Source organism: Zosterops lateralis, assembly GCF_965231275.1.
Source record: "Zosterops lateralis genome assembly, chromosome: 32".
Taxonomy (NCBI): Eukaryota; Metazoa; Chordata; class Aves; order Passeriformes; family Zosteropidae; genus Zosterops; species Zosterops lateralis.
In genome coordinates, this window is record NC_139792.1 from 1,919,849 (window position 1) to 1,931,255 (window position 11,407).

Sequence of the window (11,407 nt, forward strand, 5' to 3'; positions counted from 1 at the left end):
GGGGGGACACAGAGCCCTCCCCCAGAGCTCCCAGATGGGGAAACTGAGGCACGGTGGGGGATCAGTCCCAGGAATGCCGCCGGCTACAGCCCCTGTGTGCCTTCCCCACCCGGCAGCTCAGAGCAGGAACAAGAAGGGAAAATCCTGGAGCCGAGCAAACAAAGGGAGCTTCCTCTGCTGAGCTGCGGGAAATGGGCAAGGTACAGGGCTGGAGAATGGGGACTGGCCAGGGCTGCTCGATGGAGGACACCTGTCCCCAGGGGGGACACTTGTCCCCAGGGAAGCACAAATATCCTCAGAGAGGACACCTGGTCCCAGCCCAGCCTGAGGCCACGGTAGGTCCTGCCACAGGGATTGTGTCACCCAGGGGCTGTTGTGTCCCCACGCACCATCCCCAGCAGAAAGACCTCCCACAGGTGACTGAGCCCTGGGGTCACATCGGGATGAACAAATGAGGCTCAGGACCTAAAAAATACATCTTTATTAAAAATATAATCAGTCATTCACCACGCTGCGGGTGAGGGGGGACAGAGTAACAGAGTCTGCTCACACCTGAGCAGGGAGGAAAGTGCAGCGAGGGCTGGGGAGCAAAGGGACAGAGCTGGGATTGGGACAAACTGATGGCAGAAGCTCCAGGTGAGGTAGGGACAAGGCTGGGGGTCCCCAGGGCAGCTGAGACACTGCGAGGAGGTGAGGGCAGAGTTATTGCTTAGGAAGTTGCATAGATTGGGGTGTCCCCTCCAGCTTTGTGCTTTGGCAGAGCTCCCCAGCCAGCACTGGGAGCTGGAACATTGGTGGGGTCACCCTCAGATCCTGCCCACACCCACTGGGAGAGGAGTAACAGCAGAAGGGCAGTGAGGAAGGGAGGAAGCACATCCACACTCATCCTCAGCTCTGGCATGGGCAGAGGGGGCTGAGCACGTCCTCCACCCCAACACCACATCCAGGGGCACCCAGCAAAAGACCCTGAGGCTCCACAGCTCCATCAGGGAAGCCCTGAAGTTTTTGGCATCCACGCGGGATTGAAGCCAAGGCAGAGGAGTGGCCCGACCAGCTGGAGCCCTCTAAGATATTTGTAACAGCAGGAGGAGGAGCAGGTCACTGGCAGCTCCCTCATCACGGCTCCAGGCAGGTGCTGAGCACACAGGTACCAGCGGGACAGGTCCAAAGTTCCTCTCGTGTGTGTCACCCTCAGGCACCTGCACAGGAGATGGAGGGGAAGGTCCATCCCCACCCCAGGCTGTCCAGTGTCCAGTCAGGGGGAAAGGGGCACCTTCTGCAGCCCACAGCTGGTTTGGGAGAGGGTCCCTGCCCTGGGGGTGCCACCCTGGAGCTCACAAACACCCACTGCAAAAGTTGGGGTGGGCCCAGGCTGCATCCAGGACCAGGTGTCCCACCCCCACAACACCCAGAGCTGTCACCTGTGCTGACAACAGCATTCACACCTCAGGGAGGAGCTGCAGGTAAGGGAGGGCAGACTCCCTTTTCTCCCTGTCAGAGGGGGTCCATCCCCACCAGGACCATCCCCACCATGCCTGGAGCAGCCCAGCAATGGTTCTGCTCCTTGCTGACCTCACTGAACATCCAGGTGGTTGTGGGGCAGGAAATCACTCCTGTGATTCCCAGCAAAGGAGTAATTGACATTTTCCTCCTCTTCTTCTTCATCATCATCATCATCCTCCTCGAAGAGCTGCTCGTCAATGGAGAGACTTTCCAGGCCAAACTCCCGCTCGTGGGCTGACACCTCGTTGGGGGTGACATGGGAAGCACCAGCCACAAAATCAGCAAACCTGGGAGAAGACATGGAGCAACACGTTGGGCAGGTGTATCTCTCTCTGGAGAGACCCTGACACACGCAGGTAAAACATTTTGGTGCTGGGACCTGGTGTTATCCATCCTTTCCCCCCGGCACTCTGCGCTCCCACACACCACAGACGTGTGTCTCTGTCTCTAAGGACAGAGGTGACAGCACAGAGGGACACAGGGTGGCCACCCCGAGCTTGCTCGCAGGGATTGTCACCTTTTGGGAGACTGGATGCGGGACACTGTGCTCCAGGCAGAGAATTCGGGGCTCCTGCAGACACTCCGCAGCTCTGCCAGGGCCTTTTGGGTCTCCACCTCACCCTGGAGCCGATATTCCTCCTCTGACAGCAGCCGAGGGGGGGTCGGGCCCAGCTTGGAGCTCTGCACCCTCCTGCCAGGGGGGAAACACCAGTTAATGCCTGTCTGGATGGGGTGGGACCCTAGAGCAGGACCCCAGGGATAGGAACTCTCAGGAAGGACAGAATCCTTGGGGCAGGACCAGCCCCCAGGCAGGATCCCAGAGCAGGAACTCTAAAGCAAGACCATCTCCCAGAACAGGAAATCTGGGGCAGGACCAGCTCCTGGAACATGAATCTCTGGGGCAGAACCAGCTCCTGAGACATGAATCCCTAGGGCAGCCCGAGCTCCCAGGACAGGACCAGCTCCTGGGCCAGCTGGCAATGAGGAAAGTGGAACACACCCCTCTAACCTCTGCTCCTTGCTCCCAAGGGCCCTCTCCTGCACCAATCCCAGGGGAAAAAGGGCAAAGTCACCCACCCCACTCCCAAACCCCAGTGAAAACAACCCTGTTCTGTGCCACAGGCTCCACCCAGCAGCTCATCCCAACCCATCCAGCAAGCTGGAATCCCACAGGCCTCACCGGTAGGCAGCGAAGGCCCATTGCAGGGGGTAATCCAGATTCTTGGTGCAGACAGCGATGAGCACCAGGGCCAGGGCGATGGGGTGGATCTGGACGCCTGAATAGATCATCAGCAGCCCCAGGAGCTGCAGGGCCCAGGAGAGGAGGTTGATGCTGCGCTCGTTCTCCAAGGGGCCGTACCTGTAGCACACGGCGAAGCTCAGGAGCCCCACGAACAGCAGGTAACCTGTGGGGCAGCAAAGGGATGGGGCAGAAATTTGGGGGGAAAGATGGGACAGGAAGGACTTGTGAATGTGACTGCATGGTAAAAAAAAAATATATATATATATATTTTATATATAAAACCTGTGAGTGAAATAGAAATGAAAGCCAGTTTTGAGATGTGAGCATGGCAGGCAGGAAGACAGGGATTAGCTGAAGATGAGTTGAAAAGACAGGAAAACAAAAGACAGGAATGTTGCCTTTCCACTCTGCAAAGGCATCAGGGAAAAAACAGATAAGAAATGTAGCTTTTAGAGTTTAGAATATAAAATGACATGGTCATGTAGTAGTTCTCATAGGCTGCATGCAAAGTTTGTAGGTTTTGTATCTCACGGCGGTTGGTCGCTGTAAATTAGAATATTCAACACAAAATGAAATATAATGTATTGTAACAAGGTGATCACTCTCTTCTCTTACCCTCCTCTCTTCTCTTACCCTCTTGCCCTTCCTCTCTCACCTCTCTTGCTCCTGCTTTCTCCCCACGCTTTCCCCCTGCTCCTCCCCCGTTTTTACCCCTTAGCGCTCTTCTATCTCTCTCTCCCCCCATTCTCTCTTTAGGGCTTTGCTCCAGCCCAGGCTGGTGGCTGGAAGCAAAACTCTGTTTACCCACGACCCTTGCAATAATAAACCCACGTGTTTCTAGAACATCTCAGGTCTGCAGAGTTCCTTGTCACAGCCATCCACGGAAAAATTTCTACAGGGGGGGCTCCGTGAGGATGAGGGGGAACCTCACACCACCCCAGGGACAGGGAGCCTCAGCATTGCTCCCCAGCTCCATTAGGCTTTCACCTGGTGGATCCCAGAGCTCACACCTACCTAACAGGTACTGCCAGTAGGACTTGCAGATCTCCCTCAGGTTCTTGAAGATCAGCTGGAGCAAGTACAGGGAAAAGGACCAACCTCCAAACAGCAGGAAGTACACAGGGCTTTTCTGGGGGGAGCACAGGAGGGGTTGGAGGCAGGACATGGATACCTGCCCCAGGTGCTGAGCTGCTCTGTAGCAAACCCAGCCCATCCCAGTCCAGGTATGGAAAGGGCTACGAGGCCTTTGACCCCCTCAAAGTGTGACACCCACCTTGGGCATGACCTTGGACATCATGTAGACCAGGACAAGCAGCGAGGCCAACAAGCCAACACTGATCCCAGCTGAGTAGTAGAAGATTTGGCTCCTGCAATAATCACACAGGGAATCAATCCCAGAGGGTGTTTTATGGATACCTGTGCACAAACACCTGTGCACTGCCCACCTGCCCCAGCCCCAGGGGAAAGGAGGGGGCTCACCTGCTCAGGGTGTCCCCACAGAAAAACAACAGCAGGCCCAGGAAGGAAACAAGGAACAGCTTCGGATCAAAGCCTGGAAAGAAAACGAATCTCAGTGGAGAGGGGCACAGTGGGGAGCTGGGACACAAGGACAGGGGATGAGGCAGCATCCAGGTGAACTTCCAAGTGCCCCAAATTCCTTCTGCAGACCAAATTCCCTTCCTGAGGAAGGAACAGGCCCTTGGATCATGAGCTGCCCCATCCTGCTGTCCCCTTTTCCCCACCAGGGAGGGGACGTACGTCGGAAGACGACGACGGAGTAGTTGGTGCCAGGCTCCAGCAGCTCGACCTTGAGGCAGGTTTTGTTGCTGTAGAGATCCACGTCGATGCTGGTGTCGTTGAGTTTCCCCCGGAGGAAGGAGAACAGCACGTTCCACACGCTGAACTTCTCCAGCTCCTCCTCGCTGTCCACCTGGGTGACCCGGATCATGCGGCTGCTGTTGACGCGGATCTGGGGGAAAACAGTGGGGGAATGGATGGAGGGGTTGAGGCAGGGAGGATCTGCTGCCTCCTCCTCCTCTTCCTCCTCCTCCTTTTCCTCCTCTTCCTCTTTCTCCTGCTGTCACCTGTGTCCTGGTCCAGATGTCATTCCATTGTGGGACACGTGTGTTGGTGTAGCAGAAGCGTTGGGATTCCCCATAGTGGGACATGTGGCCATCCTGGAGCTGGATGATGGGATCCTTGGTGCCTGGGAAGTGCAGGGGGAAGGATTCAGGCCCCTCTGCTTCACCCACCAAACCATTTCTTTCCCTGGGGATCCTCCATTTAGGCATATTCCCCACAGTCCTTCCACTGTTTTCCTTGGAAAACACCCTCTGGCTGTTTTTTGGGATAACCCCATGCCCTGGGCTGAGGGGATCAGCACAGGCCCAGAAAACACCTTCTGGTTCTTTTTTGGGATAACCCCATGCCCTGGGCTGAGGGGATCAGCACAGGCCCATCTCTGTGTCCCTTCTAAGTTCTAGTTCTGTGTCCCTTCTAAATCGAATCCTAGTTCCAAAATCCCACCTCAGGGACATAAATCCGAGGGTGTCTCCGGCACGCACTCGCCCCTCGGGGTGAGGCGGTTCCCGAATCGCACGGAAGGCCCGGTCGTACCGGGGGATCGGGACAACGGGACACGAAATCCCGGTCCCACCGGGCTGCACCGATCCCCTGAGCGTGGAGGCCCCGGGAAGCGCTCAGAGGGTTCCCTGGGGGCGTTGGGGTCTCTCAGAGGGCACCGGGCGGTTCCCCGTGGCCCAGGCCGCCGGTCCCATTGTCCCGCCACGCTGCCCCGGGGGCTGTCGCCGCCCCGCTTCCCTCCCTGACTCCCCCCGGTCCCCCGCCCATGGACGCCGCTGCCCCGATCACCTGTAGCTTCTAGGGAACGGAAAGACAGGAACACCAACAGCAACAGCAGCACGGGCAGTCCCGGGAGCCGCCGCCGCCGCCCCGGAGCCGGTTTCATCCCTCCCGCCGCGGCTGCACCGGCCACTTCCGCTTCCGTCTGGCTCGGCCGCCGTGAAGCATCCACAGCCAATGGAAAAGGAGCTCTCCGGGCTTTGTCGTCGATTGACAGCTGATTTAACCTATCAAAAATCACCTCCAATCTCGCTCCCGCCCCCCAGCTGCCTGGCGCTTTGATTGACAGCATATTTAACCTATCAGCAGCGCGCGTGCAGGAAGCAGCCGTGTTTCCTCCCCCGGTTACCACGGTGACCAACATCCCCCCTGCCATTCACTCAACAGCCACGCCCCACTCTGGTAACGGCTCTGACAGACACGCCCTTTGACCAATCAGAACACAGCCTTAGCCGGTCACGCCCTCCACCTCTTGTGTATCCCGTTTGATTGACAACCGCCTCCGCCTATCAGGGCGCGGCCTGGCGTTGTTTGTGTGATGGGTCACGCGTGGGAGACGCGCAGCTCCCGCCCCACCCCCGGTAGCCGAACCCGCCGTTGTCCCGGTCCCCGCGACCCCACCGGGGCTTTGCCAGGGCGGACATGGCACGGCATTCACCGCCGAGCGTGTCCGCATCCCACGGGAGAAACGGCGGCTCGGTTTGCCCGGAGGGTCTCCGGTTCGCCCCGTTACCGGCACCGTCCGTTCGAGGCTCCCCCAGCCCCGGGAAAAAGGCGGTGCCGCCCTCCCTCCCCGTGGGCGGGCAGCGGGGAGCGGGCTCGGGCGGCCCCCCCGCGGGCCGTGGGCGGCGGAGCCGGGAAGCGGCGGGGCCGTGGGCGGAGGATGTGCGTCAGCCGGGGGCAGCGGCGGGGCTGGGAACGGCCCCGAGAGCCGGACGCTCGGTCGTGGAAAAGGGAGAGGAGGAGGGGGGCGTGAAAGGGGCGGTGGGGAGGGGGGTGAGCCGGGCAGGGCTGGGGCAGGACCCCCGCCATGGGGGGGGGGGGGAATCTCCCGGTACCCCGGGATGTGCCCCGGACACCGGCACGGCCCCCCCGACCAGGATCGCGCGTGGGCGGCTCTGGCCCCACGCCAGGCGCCGAACGCGGTATAAATAGCGCCGAGCCACGCAGGGCTGGACCCCCCCCGCCTTCCTCCCCCGGTGCTGCGGGCGGGGGGCTCCAGCATCCCCCCAGCCCACCCCAGAAACCTCCGTCCGCTCCCGTTCTCGCTGCTCCGGGGCGTTCACCCCAAACCTATCGGGGGCAGCGTGTGTGTGCCGGTGACACCAAATACCCGCCCCTCGCCAGGGCTCCGGTAACCGGGGGAAACCACCGGGGGAAACAGCGCTGCCGGTACCCGGAGCATCCCCGCGCCCCGTCGGGTTATCACAGAACCCGGGGATGCTCCCAGCGGGATCTCCGGGGTTCAGCGCGTCCCTTTCGGGGGGTTCTGCCTCTCCCGTGCCACGCGTGTCCTCCGATGGGACCCCCCGGTGCCGCTCCCGGTGCTCCGGTACCGGAGGGGGGATAGAAAGAAAAGGGGGGAGCCGGTGCTGCCGCCCCCGCCGCGGTCCCCCCCCACCCTCCCCGCGCTCGGCGGGGGCGGCAGCCGCGGGATCCGCCCCCGGGGCCTCCCACGCGCGGCGCAGCCGGGGCCGCTGCTATTTCACGGTCCCGCCCGTGTGGGCGGCGCGCAGAGCGGAGAGCGGCGCGCAGAGCGGAGGGAGCGCGCCCGGCCCGGCCCGGCCGTGGGACCCCCCCTCTAACCCCGGTACCCACCGGGTAGAGCCGGCCCCGGAGCCCCCCCGCCCCTCCCCGGCCGCCCGGCGGGGCGGGAGGAGCGGACGGAGGCGGGTCCAGGCGGCGGTGAGCGAGCGGCGGGCGGCGGGAGGGGACGGGATGGGATGGGATGGGATGGGGGGCACCGGGGGGTGGTGGCCGTGGTGGGACTTGGGGGGGATCGGAGGGGGACAGAGCAGTGAGAGACACCGGGCAGGGCGGGGGGCCCAGGGGGTGTTGGCCACGGGATGCACCGGGAGAGGATGGTCCCGATGGCACCGGGGGGTACCGGGCAGGATTGGGGGGCTCCTGGGGGAATGGCCTCGATGGCACCGTGGGGACACAAAGGGACCGTGGGGACACCGAGGGTCACCGGGCAGGGCAGAGAGCCCGGGGAAGGGATGATGACCCCGGTGGGTTTGGGAGGAATGGGGCAGGGATGGGGCACAGGGTGGGTTCAGGGCACTGGAGGGCACCCAGCAGGTGTGGGGAGGCCGGGGGGGGATGGCCCTGGTGGGACTGGGAGGAATAAGGCAGGGATGGGGCACTGGAGGGCACCCAGCAGGTGCAGGGAGGCCGGGGAAGGGATGGCCCTGGTGGGAGCGGGGTGGAGATGGGGGCACCGAGCGGGGCGGGGTCACCAGGGCAGGGTGGCCGTGATGGGATCCAGGGGATCACAGGGGAACGGGGCATGGACAGGGTGAGAGGCCTGGGGGATGTTGGCCGTGGTGGGATTGGTACTGGAACATCATCCCTGGGGATTGGGGGGGCTGGGGGAAGCCCCACGTGTGTCCTGCCCCGTGTGAGGACCTGCTGTGGAGGGGCTGGCGGGGTGGGCACAGCCCAGGGTAGGGGTAGGGGCTGGGATAGGGTGACCCCACTCGTGTCTGTGCCACGTCCAGGAGCTGTGGCTGCAGGGACCGTCCCAGCCTGGAGCACATGGGTGGGACTGGGTGTCCCCGTGGGGTTTAGGGACACTGAACACACATGGGAATACTCCCTCTGCCCTTTACCCCCAGGCCCAAGGGTGGGGAGGGGGTTTCTCCTGCACGTCCATCCATCCCGGTGGTGAGTCCATCTGTCCTCTGTCCACCCCAGGCTCGCCATGGCCCTGCCCCGCACGCTGGGGGAGCTGCAGCTCTACCGGGTTCTGCAACGCGCCAACCTGCTGGGCTACTACGAGACCTTCATCCAGCAAGGAGGGGACGACGTGCAGCAGCTCTGCGAGGCGGGCGAGGAGGAGTTCCTGGAGATCATGGCGCTGGTGGGCATGGCCACCAAACCCCTCCACGTCCGCCGCCTACAGAAGGCCCTGCGGGAATGGGCCTCCAACCCGGGGCTCTTCAGCCAGCCCGTCTCGGCCGTCCCGGTCAGCAGCATCCCGCTCTTCAAGCTCTCTGAGACCGGCGGGCGGAAGGCGCTCAGCAATGGGCACGCCAGTCCTGGGGAGGCCACGGGCAAAGGGAGCAGCAGTGCTGGGACACCCCCAGCTCGCAGCCCCACGGAGCCAGGAGAGAAGCTGTCACCGTCAGCGGCTCCACCATGGCCGGGAAGGAGCACCCCCGAGTCGGAGGGTGGTGGGGATGAGGAACCGGGGGTTCCTCCCTTCTCCCCGGGCGGGAGCAGCGGGGAGCAGGCGGTGGGCACGGAGCTGGAGCCGGAATTGGCACGGACGGTGGTGGAGAGCGTGGAGAGGCTGCTGCAGAGCTGCCCCCGGGGCGGCGAGGCCGAGCTGCGGGCATTGATGAAGCTCAACAAGAAGCTGGCCAAGGCCGTGGGCCACATCTTCCAGCTGGAGGATGGGGACAGGCAGAAGGAGGAGGAGATCCGGCGGCACAGCGCGATCTACGGCCGTGGCGAGGCCCGGCGCCGGGAGGGCAAGCAGCTCACCCTGCACGAGGTGGGCTCCGTGCTGGAACTTCTGAGACGTGCTGGGTCGGGACAAGGGAATGGGGCAGCTCTGAGGGTGTGCCTGGGTTGGGATTCGAGGCCTGCTCCCACTCGGGTGGCATCTGCCAGCCTGGATCCGGCGCTGCCTCAGCCGAGGGTCGTGTGGGCGCTGCCGTCCCGTGGGCGCTGCCATCCCTTGTCCCCACTCACGCATCATCTCTGCCCCCAGCTCATCATCAACGAGGCGGCCGCCCAGTTCTGCCTGCGGGACAACTCGCTGCTGCTGCGGCGCGTCGAGCTCTTCTCGCTGTCACGGCAGGTCGCGCGGGAGAGCACCTACCTGTCCTCGCTCAAGGTGGCCAGGTGAGCCCAGGCTTGAGAAACACCCACCTCGTAGGTTTTGGGGGGGCCTGGGTGTCACCCCCTTGCACCCTGGGAGCTGCACTGTGATCCAGCACTTCTGGATGGGGCCAGGGCCCTGCGGCCCCCAGTTCCCCTTTGCCAGCGTGGGTGGTTTGTGCCTGACCTCGGAGCGTGGGAGGTGGGGAGGATGGGAATGACGGGGATGCCAGGCGTGGGGGGGGATGCCAGGCAGCAAAGGGATGCCTCTGGGGATCCCCCATCTCTTGCCTCCATCCCCAAAGCCCCCTGCCCAGTGTTCCAGGCCTGCCTTTTCCCTTCGCTTTCCAGCTGCTTCCCTCTTTTTCCACCCCCAATTCCATCTGTGCCAGAAGCTCAGCTTCTCTGGCAGTGCCCCTGCCTGGTGGCTCGGCTCACAGCGTGGGGCCACCACCCCCACAGGGCCTGACACAGCCCCTTTCCCCCCCCCAGGGCCCACCCCGAGGACGGCGGTGCCATTGTGGCCAAGCGGCTCAAGCAGGAGGTGGGTGCAGGTGCAGGAGAGCCTGTGCAGGTGTGCACACCTGTGAGCGTGGGCGTGACGGCTCAACGTGCCCGGGGCTGCCCATGCCAGCCGTGGGTGTTCTGGGGGTGGTGGGTGGCACAGGGGACATGCTCACTCACCTGTGTGCTCCCGGCAGGCGGGAGAGCAGAGCCGCCCTGAGCTCCTGGCGCTGCCGGTGGGGCTGGAGCCCCCCGGGGCCGGCTACCGACCCAGCTTGGAGGAGGACACGGGCAGCCTCTCCGGGGAGAGCCTCGATGGCCATTTGCAAGGTGAGTGAGGGTCCTTCCTCTTCCCGGGGGGCTGGTGGTGGCCGGTCCCCGACCCCTGGCGCTGATTGTCGCCCCTCTCTCGGCAGCGGCGGGGGCCTGTCCCCGGCTGACCCCTCCGCCCGCCGCGGCCCCGGACGTGCCCCTCGGCCTCGCCCCCCACGGGCTCTGGAGCCGCCACATCCTGCAGCAGACGCTGATGGACGAGGGGCTGCGCCTGGCCCGGCTGGTCTCGCACGAGCGCGTGGGGCGGCTCAGCCCCTGCCTGCCGGGAAAGCCCCCCGGAGCAGGTGAGCCCCCGCGGGGCCGGGGGGCTTTGGGCGGGCAGGGAGGGGGTCAGGGCGGCAGCGCTGCTTTCTCCTGTGGAACCGTGTCCTGACACATCTCCGTGTTCTCCCCGCAGAGTTCGAGGACGGGCTGGCAGAACGGGGTCCTGCAGCCCCCCCAGACCCCCCTCGGGGCACCATCAAGGTGGAGCAGGAGAGCAGCAGGCAGTGAGGCCCCTGTAGCGCCCCCGCCACCATTAACGAAGCAATAACGTGCTGGGGGACGGGTGCGGCGGAGCTCCGGGCCCGGGGAGCTTTTGGGGGTGGGGGGGTCTCATCCACAGCCCCCCCCTCCCCGGCCCCCTCCCGTCCCACACCGACGCTCTGGTTACCTCAGCCGCGGTGGGATGCGACACCCCGCAGCAGCAATACCCTCATCCCGCCCGGCTCCGCGCCCCCACCGCCCCCTCCCCAGGGCTGGGGAGCCCCTGGATGGACTGGAGCCCCCTCCCCATCCTGTGCTGACCGTCCCCCCAGCCCGGCCCCGTCACCGAGCGGGGACAGACGCGTCGCACTGTGCGCTCCCACGTCAGCGCTGCCGCCCACGGCGGGCACACGGTCCCCCCTCCCCACCCGCAGCGCCCACGCACCAGCC

General features: G+C 64.0%; 2 protein-coding genes across 3 annotated transcripts; one reads left to right on the plus strand and one right to left on the minus strand.

Moving 5' to 3' along the window:
- Positions 1–492: 492 nt before the first annotated feature.
- NEMP1 (nuclear envelope integral membrane protein 1) lies at positions 493–5,838 on the minus strand. 2 transcript variants are annotated; one of them, XM_083880907.1, is made up of 10 exons: positions 5,618–5,838; positions 4,831–4,952; positions 4,505–4,715; positions 4,226–4,298; positions 4,020–4,113; positions 3,761–3,875; positions 2,684–2,909; positions 2,021–2,194; positions 1,573–1,790; positions 493–1,199 (listed from the first exon to the last, which is right to left on the minus strand). In XM_083880907.1, exons 1-9 carry the CDS (start codon positions 5,712–5,714, stop codon positions 1,574–1,576), a joined length of 1,329 nt encoding a protein of 442 aa, XP_083737033.1. In that variant the 5' UTR covers positions 5,715–5,838; the 3' UTR covers positions 493–1,199; position 1,573. The 2 variants fall into 2 exon arrangements, with proteins under 2 accessions (XP_083737033.1, XP_083737034.1); XM_083880908.1 differs by lacking the exon at positions 4,831–4,952 and having other exon boundaries at positions 5,618–5,734.
- A 2,686-nt stretch (positions 5,839–8,524) lies between these two features.
- NAB2 (NGFI-A binding protein 2) lies at positions 8,525–11,349 on the plus strand. The gene is made up of 6 exons (XM_083881036.1): positions 8,525–9,326; positions 9,546–9,679; positions 10,148–10,199; positions 10,357–10,489; positions 10,576–10,776; positions 10,890–11,349. Exons 1-6 carry the CDS (start codon positions 8,532–8,534, stop codon positions 10,982–10,984), a joined length of 1,410 nt encoding a protein of 469 aa, XP_083737162.1. The 5' UTR covers positions 8,525–8,531; the 3' UTR covers positions 10,985–11,349.
- The last annotated feature ends 58 nt before the right edge of the window (positions 11,350–11,407 follow it).